The 27,299-nt window shown below is 30.7% G+C and overlaps 3 protein-coding genes and 1 long non-coding RNA gene across 8 annotated transcripts; 3 read left to right on the top strand and 1 right to left on the bottom strand.

The window, feature by feature from the left end:
* Window positions 1-3,275: 3,275 nt before the first annotated feature.
* LOC129317406 (TMV resistance protein N-like) lies at window positions 3,276-5,669 on the top strand. Its single transcript, XM_054961736.1, has 2 exons — window positions 3,276-3,309; window positions 5,142-5,669. The coding sequence occupies exon 2, from the start codon at window positions 5,157-5,159 to the stop codon at window positions 5,667-5,669; it is 513 nt and encodes a 170-aa protein (XP_054817711.1). The 5' UTR covers window positions 3,276-3,309; window positions 5,142-5,156.
* A 1,229-nt stretch (window positions 5,670-6,898) lies between these two features.
* On the top strand, window positions 6,899-9,979 carry LOC129317405 (TMV resistance protein N-like). The gene is made up of 5 exons (XM_054961735.1): window positions 6,899-7,663; window positions 7,763-8,062; window positions 8,173-9,111; window positions 9,190-9,288; window positions 9,449-9,979. The coding sequence occupies exons 1-5, from the start codon at window positions 6,899-6,901 to the stop codon at window positions 9,974-9,976; spliced, it is 2,631 nt and encodes an 876-aa protein (XP_054817710.1). The 3' UTR covers window positions 9,977-9,979.
* Window positions 9,980-13,737: 3,758 nt separating this feature from the next.
* Window positions 13,738-16,487, bottom strand: LOC129317760 (uncharacterized). Its single transcript, XR_008595040.1, has 3 exons — window positions 16,308-16,487; window positions 16,068-16,211; window positions 13,738-13,874 (listed from the first exon to the last, which is right to left on the bottom strand). It is a non-coding gene; the product is annotated as an uncharacterized LOC129317760 (long non-coding RNA).
* A 1,252-nt stretch (window positions 16,488-17,739) lies between these two features.
* Window positions 17,740-25,500, top strand: LOC129318967 (TMV resistance protein N-like). 5 transcript variants are annotated; one of them, XM_054963988.1, is made up of 9 exons: window positions 17,740-17,921; window positions 18,367-18,891; window positions 19,747-19,981; window positions 21,383-21,685; window positions 21,801-22,787; window positions 22,869-22,970; window positions 23,112-23,675; window positions 24,043-24,203; window positions 25,198-25,500. In XM_054963988.1, exons 2-7 carry the CDS (start codon window positions 18,383-18,385, stop codon window positions 23,640-23,642), a joined length of 2,667 nt encoding a protein of 888 aa, XP_054819963.1. In that variant the 5' UTR covers window positions 17,740-17,921; window positions 18,367-18,382; the 3' UTR covers window positions 23,643-23,675; window positions 24,043-24,203; window positions 25,198-25,500. The 5 variants fall into 5 exon arrangements, with proteins under 5 accessions (XP_054819963.1, XP_054819959.1, XP_054819960.1 ...); XM_054963984.1 differs by having other exon boundaries at window positions 19,747-20,839; XM_054963985.1 differs by having other exon boundaries at window positions 17,740-18,086; window positions 19,747-20,839.
* The last annotated feature ends 1,799 nt before the right edge of the window (window positions 25,501-27,299 follow it).

Below are 27,299 nucleotides of genomic sequence, written 5' to 3'. Positions count from 1 at the left end.
ATTTAGCATTCCAAGTCATCGCACATCAACAAATAAGCCAAGAAACGCTCAAGAACCAACAAAGAAAAAAAAAAGAAAATTAACTCTGAAAATACAACAAAAATTCATAAAAAAGGATTGAAAATTGAAAACAGTGGTCGATCAAAAAGGTTGAATTTTTAAATTAGTGTAGAAACAAATGGTATCAATTTCGCTCATCACGCCTACAAACAGGGGAATACCAAATTAGAAACAGAGTACAATAAGCATAGCGATGCAAAACACAACCGAAATGAGCAACGTACAGGTGGTAAAACAAGGGAAAATGCACGAAATTTCACAAAAAAAACTTGAGCTAAAAATTTTTGCGTTTAGTTTGCAATCACTTGCATAGAATTAACATATAAAGTTTTGAAAATTTTAATGTAAATAATGTATATACATATTGTCATCTTGTAATTTTGCAATCACTTGTTGTAGAATTAACCATTATAAGAGTGTTTTGTAGAATTAACCATCTTGTAACAGTGGTCGACCAAAGATGTTGAATTTTTAAATTTCAACCCCAACCTAACACAAAAGGTATCAATTTCGCTCATCACGCCAACAAACAGGGGGATGCCAAATTAGAAACAGAGTACAATAAGCATAACGATGCAAAACACAACCGAAATGAGCAACGTATAGGCTGTAAAACAGGGGAAAATGCACGAAATAAAAAAGTTAAAAACAGGGGAAAGAAGTAGAATTTCAAACCAATTAAATGTGGAAAAACAATGGAAGGCTAATCAAAGAAGGATTTTGGTGAGAAACAATCAAAAAATGTTAGTGTAGCCACTCGCAACCCACTTAGAAACCAATTCCAACCTCTTGCACATTAAATTAAAGCATTATTAATCATGTTAAGCCAATGTAATTTTCATCAAATACAAGTTACGTGGACAATTATCCAAGAAACATATCATAATCTATTGAACTAATAATCTTGAATCCAAGAAAGTCTCATGATAGTGCCTCCTATCACAATCAGACATTTTTTTGTATAAGGGAGGTTCATCACTGGCTGAACTTGAATTTGGGACAGATTATTGTCGCGTGCAGCTTTGCTTGGAAGCTATGGTTTAGTGTGGCTTGCGAGAAATGATCGCTGATAAGTTATTCAATGTAAACGGAGTCCAGATCTACGGAGGTCTTCATGCAGAGATCAGTTTCAAGTACGCTTGAGTTGGTCCACTTCTAACTCTGCTCACTCCACGGCACCACAACAATGCACGACGTTCATTTCATTAATTAAATATACGTAACTGTAATTTGTTTCTGAATCAAATGAAGATTGACCCAAAAGATGGGAGCTGGTGAGCCCTAAGTACTCTTCTAATTAACATAACTATTAGTGCTTGTAATTTTATTCTGTTTTGTTATTAACCTTTCTAAGTCCTTTTTTCGATATTTATGGTCACTCTATTTTGTTTTTGCCTATAACATTAGTCCTTTTATTTTTAAATATTTTTAGAGGGATAATGATGTGGCACTAATGGTGTCAAATCATTTGACCTGTAACTAATGGTGTAAAATATTGTGCTGAATCTATGTTAAGGATCTGGATGAGGTATAATAATCTAATCAGCAATTTAAAAAAAAGAGAGGACATAGGCTTAAACAACAACAGCACCATGTACAAATTAAAACATATAGGATATTTATTTAACTTGGTTAAGAAAATTGATTCGAAAATTTGTTGCATAAAGGTAAAAGACTTAACTCACAGTGACTGGAAATCACCTTTCGACGTTGACAAATGCTATCACTAGCATGATTCGTTGACTCATTCTAATTTAAAAATGTAAGCATCTCCATTGACACTGTCAATTATATAATAGATGATTTAACATACTAATTAGTGCCATCATCAAGGGCGGAGGGAGGGGGACTAGCATGGGTCACAACCCCCATGTTTTAAAAATTGTTTTTAGTATTATATTACATATACTTTCAATTTCCCAAAATTTATAAAAGCTTTGTAGTATGTGATTTAATTTGAAACCCCCAATGTTATTAAATCTTGACTTCACTTCATTATCTCTCTAGAAATATTTGAGAATATAGGAAATAACATTACATACAAAAAAAAACTAAAGGAACCTAAAACATCGAAAGAAGTAACCAATAACAAAGGTCAATAAAACTACAAGCATCAATAAATATAATTTTTTTCAAAATAAAATAAGCTTCACAAATACACGGTCAAATTAAACAAGTTTGATTTACCAAAAAAAAAAAAAACTATTGGCACCAATTTTCTAAACTAGATGTGTATGTTGCCTGGATCCACATTCAAAGTGGGGGACCAAACACATCTAAAGTTTTTATAACCACAAAAAAGTGAGAGATTTTATTCCAAGCCTTTTGGTCTTTTTCTCACACGTTACATGCCCAATCAGAATCTTATCTTAGTTTTCTAAAAGATAAAACTTATAACAGTTTGATAAAATTTATTTTTAAATTAATTAAATATGATCACGAATAATTCTTTTAATATAATGATATAAATAATCATGATTTAGAAAATAAGGGAAGGATGATTAAAAAAATTTGAAGAGACCCCTTCCCTTTGTTTTTTGGGAGTCTCGTCCATAAGTCAATTTCTCTGTTTTTTTTTTTTTTTGGGTACAAGTCAATTTCTCTGATTTTAAATACCGTAGAAGTTTGCAGTAGGAGAGAGAACAAAATTTCTGCCATCTATCCCGAACAAGATATATTTTTCTCATGCCATTTTTTGTTCTCATACTTTCATGCACAATTTCTCTGATTTATATTGGCAGATATCATTTTATTTTATCATGCATTTCTTTTTCTTCAGGGTGAAAATTGAAAATTGTCCAATTTTAATGCTATCCGTTTCTTTTCTTTTTCTTTTTCTTTTTCTTTTTTGCCAACAATATTAGCCATTCTTTGTTTATATATGAATAAATAAAAATGATAAAACATAATTAGCTTGTAAAAAAAAAAAAGTAAGTCATCTTTTCTTTCTACGTTTATGTTGAAAAAGCACTGCCTTCCGATCGCAAAATTGCTCCAAATGAATAATATCACAGCTAATAAAATATATAATTATAAATAAATAAGTCTTGGAAATTGAAAAACAGCAACGCGTTTTTTTTTTTTTTTGGCCCAACAGCAGCAACGCGGTTTGCACGCGTGAAGAGTATGCTTGAGCTGACTCCAAATGCTCCATTTCTCAAATCTATAAATTTGTAGTACCTAACTGGGTTTTATCTTCTGAATCAGCAGGCACATCAAATAAATTCTCACTATTATTTCCTTCATCAGGTTCCTATTTTCTTCCTTCTAATTATTTTATGTCCATTTTCTATCTGTAAAATTTTCATTTGAAATATCAAAAGAAGGGAGAGACTATATATATATATATAAACACAATTTCTGCCACTTCACTTTGATATCTGCCTGAAGAGTGAATCTTGCCCCTTTAAGTTTCTATTATTCAGTGAAATGGATTTATTTCTTCAAGCATTAATTTTGTGATTATGCTTTCTTTGAATCCTCCAAGAGCATAAGTTTGGTATAAAACTTTTGCTTTGAAATATTAATAGACGATAAGGAATATAGACATACCACTTCATTCGGTTATGCTTGCTAATTCTTCTAGATCCCTCTTTACTATATTTGAAATTTTGCTTTGTGATCATGAATTTGAATGTGATTGAAGTTCATATTCTATCTACATGTTAGTGCTCGTCATGGTGACGAGATCTAGGCCATCTATATTTTAATATGGATGGTCTAAATTAAAATTTTTTTTATATTTATAAAATAAAAATTAGAAAGATTTTAATAAATCTATTAATCTAGATAGTACATATTTAATTTTGATGATCCAATTTATATTAAAATTTATTATTTTTTTCATAAATTGACTATTTATCTGTATTTTGGACCTTCTAGATTTATTATTAATTTTTTTTTAAATTTTTATAAATGTTTGATTTGGTTAATATAATATTAAAATAAAAGATAATCTCCAAATGGTTACTTTAAAAAATATTTTTAAGAAAAAAATTTCATGTTACAAAATTTTAAATCTGGACCATCTATTTAAAATATATCTAGATAGTCAATTTACAAAATTCTAAAACTTGAGCTATTAATAAATTGGACCATTCAAACTAAATTTATATTGTCTAGATGGGAGACAAAGTACATTTGTTACTCAACTTGGTGAGCATCGTGTTAGATTTTTTATATTAAGTGTGCTTAAAGATAATATATTCCATCAAAATAATTTAAGCTATTTGATTAGATACTTCCTAAACTTATATATTTATTATCTATTTTCTAATCTTTAGACATGAGATTTCTTTTATCTTCTAATATTCTCTCAACTATTTTTTTATTCTCATTTTTTTTTCATTTCTTCTTCTTCTTGTCTAGACTTGTATTTTTTTAGTCTCAGAGGCCTTAGATCTATTCAATTTCTTCTTCTTCTCCTCTCTTTCTTTTTTTAATCTCTTGTTTTTTTTAGCCTTTCATTCATTCTTTCTTTTTTCCTTTCTTTCCCTCTTTCTTTTTTTCGCTTTTTTTTGTCCCTAATCGAGGGGCTCATAATACTATGTTAAATTTCTTATATTAAGTGTGTTTAAGGATAATATACTCTACCAAAATAACTTAAGCCATTTGGTTAGATACTTCCCAAGCTTATATATTAATTATCTATCTTTTAATTTTTAGATGTGAGACTTCTTTTATCTTCTAATATATCGGACACTTACATGTTTTGATATGATAAACTAGTCCATCAGCTGAGGGACCAAGTCTGGTCTAGATTGTGGTGAACTCTGAACAACGTAGCTTTTATTTTTGTTTGATAAATTTGTGTAAAATATGTCATTCTTCACTTCCCAATACTGATTTCTTCATTGCTTCCCTATCTACTAGCCTAGACAATATCGCTGTATGAAGTATTGACATGTGTGAAGTAATCTATCTGATAGCCTTGTTTTGAAATACCATCAGAAACAAAAGATCGTTGTACATAAATTACTTCACCATTCTACTTCTGATTAATTGCTACATTATTTGTTAAGTTTCATTCTATTATACACATCCTGATGGTGATGGATGTATTTGTAATTTGCATGATTCAGCTCTCAAACTGTTTTATGGCACTTGAAGCTCATGGAGTTGATCACCCTTCAAGCTGTTTTGGTTCAACTAGGAGATGGAAGTATCATGTCTTCTTGAGTTTTCGAGGAGAAGACACTCGTAGAAGCTTTACAAATCACTTGTGTTGTGCTTTACAACGCAATGGAATCATAGCTTTCAAGGACGACGAAGAACTTGAGAGGGGAGAAGTTATTAAACCAAGTCTGCTCCGAGCAATTGAAGAATCTCTTTCTGCAATTGTTGTTCTCTCTCCAAATTATGCTTCTTCAACTTGGTGCCTGGCTGAGCTCTCAAAGATTCTCCATTCTAAGAAAGAGTCAGGTCTTTATGTATTTCCAATATTTTATGGTGTGGATCCATCTGATGTTGAACATCAAAGAGGAAGTTTTGCAGAAGCATTTAAAAAGCATGAAGAAATATTTACACGAGATGAAATGAAGGTGCAAAATTGGAGGGATGCTTTAAAAGAAGTTGCTAACTTATCTGGCTGGCACTCTGGCAATTGGTAATTTCTTATATTTCTAATAATCGTCATGAATAATTTTTAAATAATATTAATGGTGTTGATATTAATTACTTTAAACTATTTAAAAATTGTTGCTAGCTATTATAATATAATTATATATATAGGAACAACATAGTTTTTTGTTTCTAGAGTTTTGGTCTTTCGTTAAGATCCTAAAGTTTTTTTATTAATTAAGAAATAAGTCCTTAAAGTTATGGTTAACTTTGGTCAGTATCTTGGGAGATCATATATCACTTGTTTGCCAACGATGTTTGATGACAATAGAGATTTTGAACAAAATTCACCATAAATTTATACATTGATTTCTTGATGATAATAATAATAATAGTAAAACTATAGTAACCTTGACCTATATTGACCAAAACTCTAGAGATAAAAAAAACGGTTTTCCCTTATATAAAATTCAAATACAAAATCTATCAAAAGTTAAATTATCTACGAACCATGATTAAATTGACTCACCTCAAACTCCTTGCAAATCACTATACGTAATCTAGTTTTAAGGAAATTATGGGGAGGCAATTTAGTAACATTCGCCAAAAATAATTAGGAACCCAAGTTTGAGTGTAGCTTTCATAATTGATAGGTCCTATCATAAAACAAATAAGAGGAAAAATAATTGTAAGTTTAAGAATAAGTCTGACAAGAATATAATTTATTCTTTTTCAATCACAAATCTGACTATTTAATATTGCATTACAATAATTTTAAAAACTATGATAAACGTATGTCAAGGTTAACTTATGTTACATAGTTGAACTAAAATTAATTATACCCGTGTGACCATGTTTTCTTTATGTTGTGTTGACCATTTTAACCTATATATAAATTAAAATTCAATTGACTTAATGTCGATGATATTACTTTATATCTCTTTGCAGTCATGAAACAAAACTCATTGAAACCATTATTGAAAAAGTGTGGTCAAAAATATATGATGACCTTCCATTTGACTCTGAGAAATTGGTTGGAATTGAATCAAAACTTGTCAACTTAAACTCACGTATAGTTAATGGATTGGGTGAAGTTCAATTTATAGGAATATGGGGCATAGGTGGTTTAGGTAAAACTACTCTTGCAAGAGCTTTCTATGAGAGAATGTATAAAGATTTTGAAGCTCATTGCTTTCTTCTTAATGTTAGAGAGGTATATGAAGCAGAAGGTTTGATTCCCTTGCAAAAAAAACTTCTTTGTTCTTTGTATAAAAGAAGCATGGATGTGGATGACTATTATGAAGGAAGGAAGTTGATAAAAAGCATGTTAAGCAATAGGAAAATGCTTCTTGTCCTTGATGATGTGAGTGATATAAGCCAACTTGAAAATTTGGCTGGCAATCAAGGATGGTTTGGCAAAGGGACCTTAATAATAATAACAACTAGAGACAAGCATTTGTTATTATCACATGGTGTATCTACTTGTTATGACATCAAATTCTTGACTGATGATGAATCTCTTGAACTTTTCCATCAAAATGCTTTTAAAGGAAGTAAGCCAAGTAAAGCTTTTTTGGAGCTTTCTAGAACTGTGATTCAATATGCTAGTGGCCTTCCTTTGGCACTCAAAGTGTTGGGTTCTTTTTTTTGTGGAAGAACTATAGAGAAATGGAAGGATGCGCTTGCTAAGTTGAAGAAGGTTCCTCCAAATAACATTTTGAAGATACTTAAGGTGAGTTTTGATGAATTAGATCATTGGGAAAAGACTATATTCTTGGATATTGCTTGCTTTTTCAATGGGATGGCCAAAGGCCCTCTCATTCAAATTTTAGAAATTTTGGATGAGGATCTTCACCCAACAATTGGAATAGATGTTCTTATTGACAAATCACTGGTAATCAATTCAGAAGGGTATTTGTGGGTGCACCAGACACTTCGAGATATGGGTAAATATATAGTCTCTCAAGCATCACTTAATGATGCTGGCAAGCGTTCTAGGATATTGTCTTTGAAGGATGCCAATGATGTATTAGAAGGAAATAAGGTAATAGCCCTAAGTTTCATGACTATTCAAGTTTTTTTATTTAATATTTTATTCCATCAATTGTGTACATTATTAACTTGATTGACTTATTATTTATAGGGCACAGGAGCAATTCGGGGTATAGCCATAATAGTAGAAGAAACATTTAATGCACTTTGGAATCCTGACGCCTTCTCAAGGATGATCAATCTCAAATTACTTGTCATTTCAGGCCGCTCACATATTTCTCATTGTCAATTGAATCTTTCATGTGGAATTAAGTCCCTTCCCATTGGGCTGAAAGTCTTAGCATGGGATGGGTATCCTTTAGATTCTTTGCCCAATCAAACAAAACTCCATGAACTTCTTGTTCTAAAAATGCAACATAGCAAGTTAAAAGAACTTTGGAGGGGAGCACGGGTAATTATGATCCTTTCATTTAAATTGTTTGTCCTTAATTTAACAAATTTATCATTACAAGTAATTTTTCATTTTTTAGGACTTATTATTTTCTTTTGTTTTTTTTTTAGTCTCTGCCAAGGTTGAAGTCCATTGATTTATCTCATTCAAAATTCCTCATCAAAACTCCAGATTTTTATAAAATTCCTAATCTTGAGATATTGATTCTAGAAGGGTGTTCTAAACTGGTTGAAGTTCACCAGTCTCTTGGGCAACATAAGAATCTTGTTATTGTTAATTTGAAAGGCTGCAAAAAAGTTAGAACCCTTCCAAGTAAATTTGAGATGGATCGCTTAAAGATTTTTGTTCTATCTGGTTGTTCAAAAATTAGAAAACTTCCTAAGTTTGAAAAGGATATGAAATGTCTCTCTACACTTGATTTAGAGAACACTGCTATATCCAAACTACCTGAATCATTGGGCAATTTGATTGGTCTTGTTGAATTAAATTTGACGGGTTGCACAAATCTTGTTTGCCCTCCAAATAATGTTCATAAATTCATAGCCAGGAAGATTATCAAAATTTCTGGTTGGTCTAACCCTTCAAGGATGCCAGAGGATTTGAATGAAAATGGGGCTTTGGAAGTGCTTGATGTGGGTCGAATTTCTTCATCATCATGGAGTTGTGTGTCCCTTCTCAGGAAGTCATTTGGGCTTCAAAGGCCTTTAAGCTCAACAAATTTTATGGTACCCATTTCTTTATCATTCTTGAGCCAATTAAATTTAGGTTATTGCAAACTTCATGATGGATCACTTCCAGATGACATAAGCATGTTATCATCATTGACACATTTAATTTTAAGTGGAAACAATTTCATTGACTTACCATCTCGCCTCATTTCCAATCTTTCCAAGCTTCTATTTGTTGATATTGTTAATTGCCCTACGTTTCGGTCCTTGCCACAACTTCCGTCAAATCTATCAACCATTCTCGCAAGCGGTTGTCCATCAATGGAGCATTACATGTGTTCGCAGAAACTATGGGAGTTCATTGAATCATTCCAATCTCAGGTTTATTTTGTCTTTCTTTACTTGTTCTTTCACATTAATCATTATACTTCTTTATAGCCATTTTTTCCTTATGTATAGGTTATCAATTTCAGCGACGGCTTTATAGCTTGTTATGAAGAACATAAACCTGTCATTTTATTTCAGGAGTATGGAATCCTTACACAAGATTTACAAATTGTGAGCATTTTTTATGATTTGAATTACTTGAATTTCGATTTTTTTTTTTGTTTTTCCCCCTGGACATTGAATCTCTATATATTTGACTTGTATATATTTTCCATTTCTTACATTTTAATTATTATACTTCTTATTCAAACAATTTTTTTTTTAATCACAGCCTGACTGCTTCAAGCAATATAGTCGTGTATTGACAATTCAAGGTAGTGAAGTGCCACCATGGTTTCATAATCAACACTATTTTTGTGAGAAAGAAATCAGTGATCCAAATGTGTCATTCGCAGCAAGCATACCTGAATATTGTCATTCAAGTGAATGGTGGGGCATAGCCACATGCTTAGTGTTGGAAAACGATTTAGCATCTGCACACCTTGACTTGGAGCACCCTGAGAATATGTTTGATGATGTTTGGTGGACTTACAGATTGCCTAATGAAAAATTTCAAGAAATTCACTGTGGCTATCGTTTGTGTGTACAAACAAATTGTAGTCATCAACTCTGTGTTATCTATGCTTGTGGTTCCTCTTTGGCTGCAAACCAACTTCAAATGGTATTTTTGGTAACTAAGACATCAAAGTTTAAAATAAGGAAGTGTGGGTGGCGTTTACTGTGTAAAGAAGATGTTGAAACTTGGCGAACAACAAGGGAAGAAGGATGTAACAGCAGCAATGCCAAAATTTTGGAATAAATCATTCACGGTACGCACATCAGCATTATCTTTTTTTTTTTTTTTCCCTTTTATATGGATATCTCATGTTTGTTTGTTGCTGTTGCATATATAACACCAGCAACATTTATATCATATTCATATGAACAATGGCATTAGTTGTTCGAAAAATTATTGTTATTATTAATCTCTACAATGTCACATAATTTGATTTGATCTTTATAATATGAAATTTTTTTTGGTTATTATTATATTTTGTCAATATATTGTCGTGAAAATATTTACCTATTTATACTTACAAAACTTAACAAATACTTGTAAAACTTTATCAATATATGGATCTATTATTTAAAAAAAATGTAAACTGTACAAAATATAAAACTTGTAAACTCATTTGTTTGATCTATCATGCAAGTAAGCCAGGCCATGTGTAAGAATTAAGAAAGTTCTAAGCAATTCAAATGTAACTATAATTGAATCATTTTTATTTTTGTCCATCATATACAGTTTAACTGAAAATTCACTGATCATAATAGCCAACTATAAAGGTTTTTTTTCCCTGCTAGCAGGTTGCTCTTCACGAGATTTCTTTGTGACTGAAAGGTTATTTTAGTTCGCTCTTGCCGTTGAAGCTTATTTTTATGGTGAATTTGAGGATTAACTTCTCATTACACTCATGATTTAGTGTGAGACTTCATGAAGTATATAGTGTTTTCATAATTATGCTTTCAAATTTGGAAACTAGCATATAGAAATACGTTATGAGATTACACATATGGAAACTTATATGACTAGAACATATGAGAGAATTTTAAAATATAAAGGTTCCCCTGAATCAAAAGGAAAAAAAAAAATAAAGGTTTCCGTAAATTATACATTTGGGAGATTTTTAAACACTAAAACACTCCTATACACCTTTTTTTTTATTATATTCTCCGGTTTTAATGTGTGGGAACATTTATTTTGACAAACACTCCTCCAACGAAAATTTTTATTTTCTTTACTACCAAAAAAAATTATTTTCTTTAAAAACAGATGAATTTATGGAATCGTTTCTTAGGAGAAAGCACTCCTAAAGTATCATTATAATTTTTATTTTTAAAATTCAAAAGCATTCAGAAGTGAAAGGTGTTAGCTTAATTTATTCATAGATGGGGTTTGTGTAGCAGCTGTACAATCATAACAGAATCAGCAAACTAAACCTAGTCAATGATACCATTAGACACCAACGGGAGAATATTCACAATATCTAATGCTCCCTCTTCTGTTAATTGTTTTGAGGTTTATTTTTGTTTACGAGATTAAATTTAAAGGATAAAACACAAATATTGACAATTTAATTTTTTTTATGATTAATTTTTGTTGCAAATTTCATTTTAGCATATAAATATAAATAATTAAATGAAAATTGAGTTTATTAAAACTAAATCAATTACTAATTAAAGTTTAGATTTTCAGCATATTTTTATATGTGTTGGTCAAAAAATTATATTTTCTATGTGTCATTGAATATATATAATTTGAATAAAAGAAGATTCAGATGAATCTAATTCACATCGTAATAGTACAAAAAATAAATCACTATATTGTTGAGATAACAAAACTCTGAAAAAATATTAAGTCTAACATAGGTAAATTAAACACAATTTATTTTTTAATAAGCATAATCAGTTAATGTCATATATACATTAAGGAAAAAAATAAATTTATATTCATGCAATTTCTCAATTTTATAATTATATCTTCTGATCTTCATAAGAATGTTCTTACACAATTTAGCAGAAAAAAAATCAACAAATATAACCACAAGTATTGTTATTTTTATCGATTAATTGTTAATACTACTTTTAACTAAAAAGAAAAATATTTCTTTTTTTTTGTTACAATAACTTGATAAAATATATGTAATTTATATCTTTTTTTCTTTGCTAGCACACACGCACACATATGATAGTGTAAACGAAAATGATGTGCACATGTAAACACCACCCCTTGCAAAACGCTGAAAATGGGAATAAATGATTCAAGGTACTGGTAGGCACGTCAACGTTATTTATTTATTTTTTAAATTTTTTCTTTGTTTATGGATATCTCATGCTTCTTTCATTATATAGTACCAGCAACATTAACGTCATTATATTCGGAGTCCAATTACCTCTTACATTACATACATACATACATATATATATATATATATATATATTTAAAAAAATCATCTCATAGAAAAAAAGAGTGGTTGAAGGCATAAGATCCAAGCCCAATGACATTTGTTAACTGGTCGAAAAATTGTATTATAATTTTGATTCGATCTTTATAATATAAAATTCAAATAATTTGTTTATTTAATATTTGTTATTATGTTTTGTCAATGTATTGCTACATGTGTGAAAAATATTTATCTATACTTATAAAAACTAACACATCCTCATGAAACTTTATCAACAGGTACCTATTTTTTTTAAAAAAAATTGTAAATGGTGAATGTACAAAATTAAAACTTTTAAACTCATTCATTTGATTTATCATATATGTAAGCTAGCCATAATTATGTTGCTGTTATAATATTTGTAGCTTGGAAGTTATTTATACTTTTCTTTAAGTCATAAGTATGCCTCATTCTGCTGGCGGAGGCTCTTAATTCCTGAACGTTCATCAGACTTTTTCCCAAGAGAGGATGTCAAGTTTCTCGGTCTCATCAGAAGAACTGAAGAAGGCACTACTGTGCTCATCAATTGGACAGTAGCTTCGTCCTTTTATTTCATCCTTAGATATAAGAGATGTCATGATATTTTTTAATAATTAGATAATTTTACTCTTATCTTAAAAAAAAGATATATTAATTATGTGCTTTAGCCATCACCAGCACGAAATTAATTAACATTATTAGGGTTAAAATTAAAAAATTATTGTACTTTAATGTGATTTCAACTAAAAAAAATTATTGAAATGCAGGGTTCAATTAAAATATCTTATATATAAAAATATAATAGCTAGGCATGGCAGTAACCATAAACATGCACATGACCTTGAATTTCCTTAAAAACGTTAAACTAAACACTAAAAATATAAAAGGAGTTGCTGCGATGCCCCGCTAAAAAGATTTAAAATAACGTATTAGTGTGAGGTCTGAATAATTTGGAAAAAAAAAAAGTTCCGAGTCTCGAGATTTTATTAAAATATTTAGTCTTTCCTTGTTCTTTGGTGCCAACATTTTGATATTAAATTGTCATATAAAGACATTTACCAACAAAATATTATATAGAGTAAGACACAGCCGGATGGCAATTCAGATTGGACTGACTTCGACGACTTGGACTGAATCTTACGCCTTGGATCTTTATACAGAAGAAACACACACACACTAGCTCATAGATTTTGCATATACCAGAGACTGAAGACTAAACACAAGACTTGTCCTCAACATTATTTGTTTCATCCTGTCACGCCCTAAAATTAAGGATGATCGACACAGATAGGAACTACATTGCACATTCCCGTAAGCCTTAAAATGAAAATTCATTTTGTTTTCTAAAAAAAATTAATCAGATGATATGAAAATTTTAAAACTTTTGTTATTAATTGTCATAACAAAGTTTTAACATTTTTGTAGAAATTTCGACAGAACCTCTCTTGTAAATAGGATCTCCCGAAAATTTTACAAAACAAAAATTTTCTTAAACATTGTATCAATTAGGAGCTCAGCTCCTTTCAGCCAACAGACAACATATATATATATATATATATATTAAAATAAAACTCTAACTATAGCTTATGTGGAGCAACTAATCTTATTTCTAAGCTAAATTACATGAATCTTAAATATTTACATCAAGAGGTAACAATACCAAATAAAATTTCCATCCAATATAGCCATATGCCCTTCAGAGGTCAGCAGTAAAATCAGCATCAACTAATGAATCTGAGACCAAAATAATTTTTCAATGAATAACGTCCCAACAATAAATAATTAAACATGAATAAAAATAAAGTTGAAATAATTTTGCAATTTAAAGAGGCAACGATCTTCATAACAATTTAATAAACTTTTGAAATAAAAGAATTCTATAAAATTTTAAATAAAAATCTCAAACCATTAAAATATCGTATCAAATAATATTATCACTTGATTGCAAGGAAGTAAATAAAATAAATAAATAATTATAAATAATTTATTATTTAAAACCAATGGGATGTGAAATTTTCAAACAATCAAATTCATATAATAGGGACTTATCAGAACAATAAACAAACGTGGATACACAGTCCACGAGGATAAATAACCAAACGCGGCTTATGCCATGAAAACAAACGTGGACACATAATCCACGAGGGTAAGTAATCAAATGCAGCTGAAGCTATGAAATAAATGTGAACACACAATCTACGAAGATAATGATAACCAAACGCGGCTCAAAGCCACGAAATCAAATGTGAGTACAATGCTCATGAGTAACCATCCCTTCGTTCCACGTGCGTTGATCATCGCACGGAGCTAGCACCTTCTATGAACAACCTGCTAACTAGGTGTACCATGGTGCGCTGACAGCTAACGGAACTGCCGTTAGCAACCAATGTTCTGTATAAAGTCCCTTTTTTAAAAAATCATTTTCAAACATGCGAGAAAATCATTACTTTCAAGTTACAATTCTCCTTCTTAAAATCAAACTCGCATGAATACTTTTAAGCATTAAAATTTGCCAGAATAAAATTTCATATCCAATGCTCATGCTTGCATTTATTGAATAATCAAAAAATTTTCAAAGTCGAACTCACAAGAATCATTCTCTGTATCAATCCAATATTTGATAAAATAAAAATTTCATAATCAAAGTCCAAACTTGATTTAATTGATCAAATAACATTTCAAATTTGGTAAAGCTAATTTCTCAAAATAAAGTAATATTAATCAATAAATATCCAATAATCGTATTAATGCTATTAAAATGATTTCCAAAAGAACGTAATATTTTAGTAAAGAAAATTTTAATTAAAAAAATTAGTTGGGATGCTATTCACTTACCTGCAGTACTCTCAAGTGCAAAATTTCCCCTTTTACAGTTTCAATCCTCCTTTACTACCTCAATTAAGATTTTCTTTCTCCAAATCCCCTATTCAATAATATAGAATTTTGGTGACCTTTATTCACGTTTACTAAACTCCTTTTTCCATAACAATATTATAGTCGCTATATTCTTAAGTCAATTCGATATATAACTAAAGTTCTTTTAGCCCTTACAATACTTTATATATATATATATATATATATTCAAAGCTTTGTTTATACTATACTTGTCTTTCCAACTCCACGCAACCACAAGTAGTTAACTTTTAATCAAGCTATATGTATTACATCAGTGCACACCCAATTCTAAAAAAAATACTTCTACAACCCACTTTATCAAACACCTTAAGTGTACCTTAAAATGAGTCTACACTATAATTTATAAATCATTGACAGTGCCAAATTCAAAAATAAGTTAACCACCCAATAATTACATAGTTAAAATTCTACACAAGGCTAAGTTAACTTAGAAGAGGCCATACCAAATGCATCATCATAATAATTGGTAAAATTCATAAATTTCATAATTAAATGAAACTCCTTTTAATAGACATTTTTGTCCAATGCCTATCACACATTAATTCTTAAATTCAAATCGCTCATTTTCCTCCTTGATTTCATCTCCCAAAATTTTACAAAATAGATATTTAACCCAATCAACATTCCCAAATTCCATAAAAGATAAATGTCTTCCAATAATAATTTATTTAATTAGCAATAATTATCATCATATATAAAGATCAAGCCATTATAATAACAACACTCTCTCTTCAACATTCTACCAAACACTTTATGAGCATTTGAGCTTCAACTATAATCAAGCTTCTTCTTATTCAATTCCATTTTCCAAAATTTCTAACATAGACATGTAATTAATCACCTTTCACGATTCCAGTTAATCGATAAATAATCAGTCTTAATTCAAGAAAAAAAATATTTAAGTCTTTCATTCTCCATGTTACTCATGACAGCAAAGAAAGGAAGGAGAGATTTCACAATCCCAATCCCCAATCACTCATGTAATAACAGAGAAGTGAAGAAACGGATTACCTTAGCTTAGATCATCCACAACACGGAAAGGAAGAAACAGAGAAGGGGCGACCGAACAGGGGAGAAGAAGACAGCTACACCCTAACTTCCAGCTCAAAAATCAGACTTCCACAAATCTTAGATCAGCTCCTCACGTGCTAACAACTTTCAAACGGAACAAATGGAAGAGGATGAGGATCCGACAGCACCCATCGAGAAACACGAAGAACAGAAATGAATGGGAATCTACGAACTCCTTACCCAGAACACAGTGATCCATCACACGACCAGCAACCTGAACGGCGAGAAGAGAAGATGGAGAAACCGAATGAAGGTTCAGCGCACTCTCTCTCTCTCTCTCTCTCGGTCTGGAACTTTTGAATGAGGAAGAAGAGAAATGAAGAAAATGAACGAAGCCCTTCCTTGAGGCACTGACAGAGTTCAAACCTAGGACCTGTCTGATGAAATTCTGGCTCAACTACCACTAAACCAACTCTCCTTCTTGATAATCTTGATCAAAAATTAATATAACTACTATTAAAATACCCACTTATATATATATATATATATATTTGCTTATTTATTATTATTATTATTATTATTATTATTATTATTATTATTATTTTTCTGGGCTATTACAGGTTCCTATTTCATACTTTTCTCTCTATTTTTTTAGATCAATTCCATGAAATCATTATTTTCAAGAGAATTATTTGCAGACAAAGACTCATAGTAAGCCACCGTTTGAGGGAGGAAAAACAAGCCTCTATTACTATTTTAATAACAAATAATTTTGTATTAATCTTTATTTGTGAACAATTTTTTTGAGAGGTCATTGGACATGATTTTTATAAAACACAATAATTAAATAATGGTACTAGAAATTACAAATAAAAACTGTATAAATGTTAAGTTTCACGTTCTTTGAATTTTTAATTGTAATTTACTTGGATAAAAAATCATTTTCTTTTTAAAGTCTTGCATAATGAGTCGAAGTGCTGTGGTTAATTTGTTGTGATTTTTTGTAAATTTCTTTCGATAATTGTTGTTAACTAGAATACTTCAACCAATTGCAAATTAAACAAATCCTAATAAATGTATAATGAATAAATAATCAATTTATTAATAAGGTGCATGAGAGCAAAATTAAGTATATTGAAAAGTAAGGAGACTTAAGAAACATGTAGTTTTGACTTTGTAGATAACCATTCAAATAGTGTACATGATGGTCAGACACTACTTTGATTGCACTTCTATAATTTCTTAGAGATCCTCAATTTATTTACTTCTTCCTGATTTTGGAAGTCATTTAAAGAAGTTTTGGGTCATCGATGATCAGTTTAAGAGAATCATTCAAATTTTTGAAAATATGATGAGATCTTGCATTTTAAATTTTGAATAATTTTAAAATAATATCTTTTTTCTAAACTTTCAAATCTGACTTTAATATTTTCCAGGCTTGCCAAATTATCGGTTTTAGTGGAGATATATAACACATGAATTTAAATAAATATAGAAGAATATGTTTTAAGTTGAACAATAAAAATAGAAGAAGGGTGGTGCTACGGATTCACCATTAAAAAGAAATCAAAATAACGCATTAACGATAACGGTAGAGGTAAAAACAAAAAAAAAAAAGGTCAAAAACAATGAGACACCATAAAGTAATGAAAAGCATCAGCACATGCTTCTGTCCTTTCATTCTGCAAAAGTGAACAGTGTTGTCCATTACAGTTTGAATGAGAACGCGTGAAGACTTGAGAGAAGACTTGGGCACTTGTCCTTCCAGTTGATCTCGTGACTGCTTGTTGAGACTTGAGAGAATTATTATCAGTTCAAGATCGAACAGATCTTTTCATATTACTTCATCCTTAGGTTTCTCCTTTCTTCCTTGCTCTGTTCTAGATTTCTTCTGTGAACTGAATGGTTTGGATCTCTGAGATTTCGCTTTGAATTAAACATCCAACGTTAACGAGATTGAATATCTACATAGATTCTGCTTCCGTTTAATTTATGCCTCAGGAGTGAATGAGTCTTGCGGTAAGAGTGAATCATTCAGTTTCCGTCATCTTGTTTCTTCAGTGAATTAGTTTATCTGCTGATTTGTGTCCTGGGACTTTGTGTGTCTGTTTTGCTTTCAAACTCAAATAGATGGGAAAATTTTTATGGGATATTTACAAAAGTTTGTTCACTTTCTTTCGCCTTCAGTAATATCCGTTTCTCATTGCCACATTTTGTTTGTTGAAGTTCCTAATTTGTTTGGTTTGCGTGTGTATTTTCTTTCTGATTTTGTATTTTTCACTTTTGTACTTTGGTTCAGACTCTGAATCCTTGCAATGGCACTTGATGTTAATGGAGTTGGGTGTTCTTCAAGCTCTTACGGATCAACTAAGAGACGGAAATATGATGTGTTTTTGAGTTTTCGAGGTGAAGATACTCGCACAAGCTTTACTGATCATTTATATGATTCTTTAAGACGCAAAGGATTAAGAACTTTTAGGCATGAAGAAGGACTTGAAAGGGGACAATATATCAACCCAAGTTTACTACAAGCCATTGAAGAATCTTGTTCTGCAATTGTTGTGCTCTCCCCAGGATTTGCTTCTTCAACATGGTGTTTGGATGAACTCCAAAAGATTCTTCATTCAAAAAAAGAGGTGGGTCTTCAAGTATTTCCAATCTTTTATGGTGTAGATCCTTCTGATGTTAGGAAACAAAAGGGAAGTTTTGAAGAAGCATTCATGAAGCATGAAGAAAGATTTACACAGGACAAAATGAAGGTGCACAGATGGAGGCATGTTTTAGAAGAAGTTGCTAGCTTATCTGGTTGGGACTCACGGAATAAGTAATCTATACCTCTCTCAATAACTATCATCACTATTTTTGTTTTTTTTTTTTGTGAAAAATAAGGGTGTGGATATCAAAATAAACTATAATAACCACATCAAGCTTTATTTATTTTCTTTTCTTTTTTCCGTTTTTCGAGAGTTATGTTACTTAAAAGCTTTCACTAAAATGTAGTATAAGATTAATTTTAGTGGTCGATTTGGACTTGTAGGTCTATGCTTTGGTAAAATAGGTTTGTATTTGTAGTAATTGTATTGATTGTTGCTGCATATTCAATCAAAATGGTTATTTTCTTTCAACGATATTGAATTTTAATAATATTAATAATATCTCTCAATTTTGAAATATCATTATTAATTAATGTAATCTTTACCCTACTTGATCAATTCTTCCAAATCAATACATCCCTTATTGATGCATCTTTTCGACACCTAGTAGTTTAATTCAAATTTAGTAAAATAGCTATAAGGACAAATAGATTATATGGGGAGGCAATTTTGTAAACACCTCTCTTTTTTCCTTCTAGTCTTATTAATTAATAACAAGAGAGAGAAGAATATTTTGTCTTATTTATAAGCACGGTCATTCATTTTTTATTACAAGTTTTTTATCCATTATTAAATAATGGCAGAGTAAAATATATTATTAAAGTATGTATATTTAATAGAGGTAATGTCATGCCCCAAAAATTAGGTGTAATCGGCACAGGATATATGCACAACCACACATCCCTACTAAGTTAAATTTAGTTTCATGATAAACTTAAAATTTTATAATTCAATTGACTTAAATGATCATACTATTTTTAGGATAAATAACAAAGATCATGCAATCATTTTATTCTCCTATGCAGGCATGAAACAGAATTCATTGAAAGCATTGCAAAAGAAATGAAGTCTAAGTTACACGATGAATCGCCATTTGATCTTGGTGCATTAGTTGGAATTGAATCAAAATTAGATGAGTTGGAGTCACTCATAGCAATTGATTCAGAAGGAGTTCGTTCTATAGGAATATGGGGAACAGGAGGCTTAGGCAAAACTACTCTTGCTAGAGCTTTTTATGACTGGAAGTGCAAGGATTTTGAGGTTTGTTGCTTTCTTCATAATATCAGAGAGGAATATGAAAAGGGTGATTTGATTTCATTGCAAAGAAATCTTCTTTTCTCTTTGAATAATAAAAGAAGTGTGGAAGTGGATGATTGTTATGAAGGAATTAAGCTGATAAAAAACATGTTGCAGGATAGAAAAATTCTACTAGTCCTTGATGATGTGAGTGATATAGGCCAACTTGAATATTTGGCTCGAGAGCAAGGATGGTTTGGCAATGGGAGTAGAATAATATTAACAATAAGAGGCATGCGTTTGTTATCATTATATGATGTATCTGCTCAGTATAACATCGGATTCTTGAGTGGTGACCAATCCCTTCAACTTTTCCGTCAAAATGCTTTTAAGGGAAAAAATCAACCAAATGAAGGTTACTTGATTCTTTCTAAAAATGTGATAGAATATGCTGGAGGCCTTCCTTTGGTTCTAAAAGTGTTAGGTTCACTTCTTTGTGGAAGAACTATAGAGGAATGGGAGGATGCACTTGCCAAGTTTAAGAAGGTTCCTCCAAAGGACATATTGAAGATACTTAATGTGTGTTTTGATAGATTAGATGATAAGGAAAAGACTATATTTTTGGATATTGCTTGCTTTTTTAATGGGATCGACAAAGATCGTGTCACACAAATTTTAGAAACTTTTGATGAAGATCTTTACCCAAAAATTGGAATAACAATTCTTATTGAGAAATCACTAGTAATCAATCGTGAAGGGCGTTTATGGGTGCATCATATTCTTCAAGATATGGGTAAATATATTGTCCTCCAAGAATCATTTGATAAGCGTTCTAGGATAATGTCTTTGAAGGATGCCAATGATGTACTAAAAACAAATAAGGTATCATCCCTTAAGTTCTTGTGATTGTACGTCCAGTCATCCACTCTACTGTTTTAAAAACTAGATCAAACTGGATGGTCAGACTAGTTGGACAGTCAATCAGAGATGTTAATAAACAATTTACATGTAAAAAATATGATTTAAGACTTTTTTATAAAGATATTAACAATTATAGATGGAAATATAAATACTTTCAAGTTTACTTATATCTAATTTAATTAAGAGCCACCTATGTTTGACATGTTATAAAATTATAATATATAATATTGTTAATTTACGGTCATATTATGTCATTTTACTAAGATACTATAATTTTGTTTCTTATATTTATATACATATATATATATTCAATATTATTTTTATTTACTTATCGTATCACTGGTCCAACTGTTGGTATAATAACCAGTTAGACTATAAAAACTAAGAACCATTGACTTTTTCGATTTAATGTCCAGTTTGGCTTTTAAAATATTGGTCCACTCATCATTTAATATTTCATTCCATGAATTTGGTACATTATTAACTTGACTTACTATTTTAGAGGGGATAGGAGCAATTCGAGGTATTGCTCTATCATTAGAAAAATCATCAGATGAACTTTGGGATCCTGAAGCCTTCTCAAAAATGAGTAATCTCAAGTTACTTATCATTTCAAGTTGCTCATCACATGTTTCTCGTTGCCAATTGAATCTTCCTCGTGGACTTAAATCTCTTCCCAATGAATTGAGAGTTTTTGAATGGGAGGGGTACCCTTTAGATTCTCTGCCCAGACATACTCAACCTGATAAACTTGTTCATCTAAAAATGCGACATAGCAAGTTAAAACAACTTTGGAGAGGAACACAGGTAATTATGGTCCTTCCATTTTAATTGCTTGTCCATAATGTAATACACTTAATATTATAACTAGCTTTTGGTTTTGACGACTTACTGTTTTCTTGTTTCTTTTTTTCTTTTCAAGTCTCTACAAAGGCTGATGTCCATTGATTTATCTCATTCCAAATACCTAATCAAAACCCCAAATTTTGATGGAATTCCTAATCTTGAAAGATTGATTCTCAAAGGGTGTTCTAACCTTGTTGAAATTCACCAGTCCCTTGGGCAACACAAGAATCTTGTCATTGTTAATTTGAAAGGCTGCATAAAAGTTAAAATCCTTCCAAGAAAATTTGAGATGGATCGTTTACAGACTTTTGTTCTATCTGGTTGTTCAAAAATTAGAAAACTTCCTGAGTTTGGAAAGGATATGAAATGTCTCTCTAAGCTTGATTTAGAGGACACTTCTATATCCAAGCTACCTGAATCACTGGGCAATTTGATTGGTCTTGCTGAACTAGATTTGTCAGGCTGCAAAAATCTGGTTTGCCTTCCAAATAATGATTGTAAATTGATAGCTAGGAACATTATAACAATTTCTGGTTGGTCAAAGCTTTCAAGGATGCCAGAGGATTTGAATGAAAATGGGGCTTTGGAAGTGCTTGATGTGGGTTGTCGAATTTCTAAAGAGGCACAATCAATTTGTGAGTACAATGGTCAAGCACATTCTTTAACGTCATGGAGTCGCTTCTCCCTTCTCAGGAAGGCATTTGGGTTTCAAAGGCCTTCAAACTCAATAAATCTTTTCTTGTCCCCTTCTTTTTCATCCTTGACCGAATTACATTTAGAGTGTTGCAATCTCTATGATGGATCACTTCCTGATAACATTAGCAGCTTTGCATCATTGGCAACATTAAATTTAAGTGGAAACAATTTCATTGACTTACCATCTGGCCTCATTTCCAATCTTTCGAAGCTTCAATGGATTGTTCTCTTTGATTGCCCAATGCTTAAGTCCTTGCCACAACTTCCGTCAAATCTATCAGTTATTTGGGCAAATGGTAGTCCATCAATGGAACATTACATATGTTCGCAGAAACTATGGGAGTTCATTGATTCATTCCAATCTCAGGTTTATTTTATTTGTCTTCACTTGTTCTTTCACATTATTAATCACTATACTTCTTTAATATAGCCAATTTTTCCCTTATAGGTTCATAATATCAATGATTTCTCAATATTAGATGATTCTGAAGGACATAAAGTGTTCTTTTTAAGTCACGTGTCTGGAATTCTTACATGGGATTCACAAATTGTGAGTTTTTTTTTTTTATTTTTAATTACACGAGTTTCTTTTTTTTTTTGGACATTGAATATATATTTGATCTGTATATTTTTTCCAATTCTTACACATTAATAATTATACTTCTAAGACTTACTACTTGTTTTGTCACAGCCTGACTTCATGCAACCCGGTCGCCAATTAATCATTCCTGGTAGTGAAGTGCCATCATGGTTTCATAATCAAGACTACTTTTGTGAGAAAGAACTCAATGATCGAAATGTGTCATTCATAGTAAGCACGCCTGAATATTGTCGAAGAAGTGAATGGTGGGGCATAGCCACATGCTTAGTGATAGAAAACGATTTGGCAAATGACGAAGAGTTTGATGCTGTTTGGTGGACATCCAGATTTCCTAATGATGAATTTCCAAATACGTATGGTTGCTCTGTCATTGTGTTACAGGCAGATTGGAGCCGTCAACTCTGTATTATATATATTCGTTGTTCCTCTTTAGTTGTAAACAAACTTCAAATGGTATTTTTTACTGGACTTAAGACATTGGGAAATGATGAGTCACCGAAGTCTAAAGTAAGGAAGTGTGGATGGCGTGTGGTGTGTAAAGAAGATGTTGAAACATGGAATGAGTGTTGTAGTAGCATCAATGATGGAATCATAGTTAGCCCAAAACGCCAAGCCACCTAACAAAGTGCATAAAATGAGAACAAGTGCTTCAAGGTACGTATGACACACATTTTTATTTTAATTGAAAGTTTATATTTTATATTATTCCTTGTTTTCATGTCTTACAAAGTTTTTCTTATTTTTCGTGTGTTGTTTAATTTTGGTGATACTTGTATGACATAATTTAGTTTCAATAGTCTATCAAATGCCAAATTTGATCTTATGTACAATCACATGTTTAAAGGAGATGTAGGATTTGTAAAGGACATTTAAAAAAAAAAACTCAAAATTTACGTTTTTTTTTTTGTAAAATGTCTCATATTAAGAAATATGTAAATTTTATAGATAATATAGGAGTATCATTTTACTGTAAATATTAAGTTAGTACTGTTTAAAACAAGAAAGTGTGGTTGTTGTGCAGAGATGTCAAAAGATACCAAAAAACCAGAGATAAAGTTGAGATTCATTGTAACAACTTAAGCAATCCCAATGAAGTTGAGAATAAAGAAGGCCGTAGCTGTTGGGAGTGGATTTCAAACTTTTGGCATTCCATTGAGCATCTCTTTCAGACTTGGTGCTAAGGTATATTAATTTCTAGTCTCTGTTTCTAGGTACATGTTTTGTTTATTTCAGTATAGTTGCTTAGATATCTGATGTTTACTGAATCATTTTACAAAACAATACCAAGTAGACTTCCAAAAGATGATGCACAGACAGTATTTCGTTGGTATGAGTGCTTCTTAAAAGTGTTTGGATTGAATATCGTTCTTTTCATTGCTCTTGTTTTTTTGCATATTTTTTACCCATAAATTTTTTATTATTAGGCTTGTTTTAAGTATAAAAGAACCTTGATAGAATATACACCCACCCACCCACACACACAACTGCTATATATACCTCTCTATACAGAAGTTGATACTATAGTTGATTAATTTCTGCATAATTTTTTATTTGGTAAAATTTGATATTTCTTAAACCTCTTCCTTTATAAGTTGTGTACACAAGTTAAATTTGCTGATGTATACATAACGTTGTTACTTCTGTTGCTAACTTGGCAAACTTTCAATAAGTTAGACATTATATGAGTAAAATGGTTAGTAACCTTTCTGCTTATTTGCCCTATATATCTTGTCTTCTTCCTTTTGAAGCATCATCCATTACATATTTAAGGACTTTTTATTTAATGTCTTGCTTCTTCTTTTTCATTTTCTTGTTTTGTTTTGTTTTTTTTTTTTTGGTCTTTTACTCATTTTTTATACAACTCATCATAAGTCTAACAAGCCAACACAAAAATAATCATATTTAAAATATATAACTATTAACGTTCTAGACAAATGAAACTTAAGAGATTTAAAGCAATGAAAAAAAAAAAAGAGTAAAGGGGCCAATATCAAAACATGCTAAAGATAAAGCAGCCAATAATTATGTTTTTTTTCTAAAATGTATACACACATGCACGCAGCCATAAATGCTATACATGCCTCTTTACACAAGTTGATACTCTATATATAGTTGACAAATTTCTGCATAAGTTTTTTTTTAGTAAAAATTGATATCTCTGTAACTTCTTTCATAGGTTATGTACATGCGGGAACTGGGAATTGCCTAAGACATTCAAGAAGCAAGGGCTAGATACAGGCTAAGAGCTTATCTAGTTTCCTCTACTCTCCCATCCTGAAATTGATATGAGAGTAGCTAATAAACTTGTATGAATTTGAGCTTGTCTCTTACTTTTTTTTTTTTTTGGTCCCCTTAGCAATTTTTAAGGTATATGCTTAGTCAGCTCTTTGCTTCAAGCCTTGTTTGGCCCTCACAACCAATGAAATTGATTTGATGTTCTATTGAATATGAAAAAGGGATTGTGAAATTAGATTTTGAATTGTATCGTGCGGACGTTAGGTACTTGCATTGTCATGTTTGGTGCTAATGTGTATAACTTTGAGGTACATGTTCTGTTTGTTTTACTTAAACATAAGGTTTCAAAATAAGAAAAATTTGTAATAGATGCATACCAGGTGAAGGAGAGAATTTATATTTTGAAAACAGACAAAAGAACCTTGTAATCTGAACATACTTCATGGGAGAAGAAGAGTAACTTACCCTTACATAAAAGATAAAACATATACGAAACAAATTTAAAACTTCTATAGAGAAAACATATTTTATAAGTAGTTTTCCAAGGATTGGGAAATTAAATGTCATGCCCCAAAATATAAGGTACCGGCATGGGATAAAATACAAAACTCATATCTCATCAGTGTTAACTCAAGAAACTTTAAATTTTAAATTATAAACACAGTTAATATAGAAATATGATTATTAGTTAATTTTTTACAATACTTTTCATTCAAACAAAAGTTATTATTTCCTATAGAAATTTCAATGGATAATTCTCTCTAAAATGAGACATCTCCAGATTTCCTAACAAAGAACATTTGAAATAGAGGGGCTCCGCTCCTTACCAATAATTATAGAATCTTATAAGGAAGATGAGGATTTTCCCTATAGCCTTCATGGAACACCTAGGACTAGGCGAAGAAATTTATACAAGATAAAATTTACATCAAATTGAATTTGCCTAAAATAATTCTTCCACTCCAATTTAATGATAGATAAAACAACTCAATGAACACCTTGAGACATAGGTTCAGCTACATCATCTGACGCCAAAAATCTTTCAAATAAATAATGTCCTAATAATGAAATTTAAATGAATACATATGAACAATCGTAATGGATTCTTATACACAAATAGAAATGGAATAATTCAATATAACACAATCACTTAAAATATTTCATATAACATAAATTCAACAGCAGCTAGTTTAAAATAAATGAAGTTCTTTAACGCTCGCCTTCAAAAAATTGAATAGATCTATAAATAGAAAATGTATTAACATTTATAAATTAAAACCACTAGAGAAAATCCATAAATAAGACAATTAAAATTTACTTTTTTTAAGACTTAACAGAACAAGTAACAAAAATAGACCCAACGTGACTTATGCTATGAAGATAAATATTAACACACAATCCACAAGAGTAAGTGACTAAACACAACCTGAGCTAAAAAACAAACGTGCATTATGTCTATGAGAGTAATAATAACCAAACGTAACTGAAAGCCACAAAATCAAATGCAGAATGAGACCCGCGTATAATGAACGTGAGGATAAAGCTCACGAAAGTCAAACTAACTAATCATTAACCATAGCGCAACAAACTAACAAAACTGCCATTAGCAATCAATATTCTGCTTATAATCCTCTCAAAATCACATTTCAAGCATGTAAGAAAATAATCATTGATTAAAATATAATTTTCTCTTCTTAATAACAAACTCACATGAATTATTTAAAACATCAATTATTTTAAATATGAAAATTCACAATTAATGTTTCAAAAACTTCTTCACCAATTTTCATGATTGTTTTTTATCAAATAAAAGTATTGATGTTTTTTTTTTAAACTAGTGTTGATTTATTTTTTTTTAAATTGCATCACTTTAGCTCTTGAAGTCATGACATATACTTATAAGATTGATCAGGATGTTATCCACTTACTTAAAACATTCCCAAACACATAACTTACTCCTAATTAGCCACTCTGTAATATTGTCTATGTCTTAATTCCCTAATGCCCAGAGGGACATTACTGTTATTTCTTTTTATACACTTA

The sequence above is a fragment of the Prosopis cineraria genome, unplaced genomic scaffold, assembly GCF_029017545.1.
Source record: "Prosopis cineraria cultivar Desert tree isolate PC_DT_omini unplaced genomic scaffold, ASM2901754v1 PC8, whole genome shotgun sequence".
NCBI lineage: Eukaryota > Viridiplantae > Streptophyta > Magnoliopsida > Fabales > Fabaceae > Prosopis > Prosopis cineraria.
The sequence above is the reverse complement of the archived record's forward strand: the minus strand, read 5'-3'. Positions and strand labels throughout refer to the sequence as shown.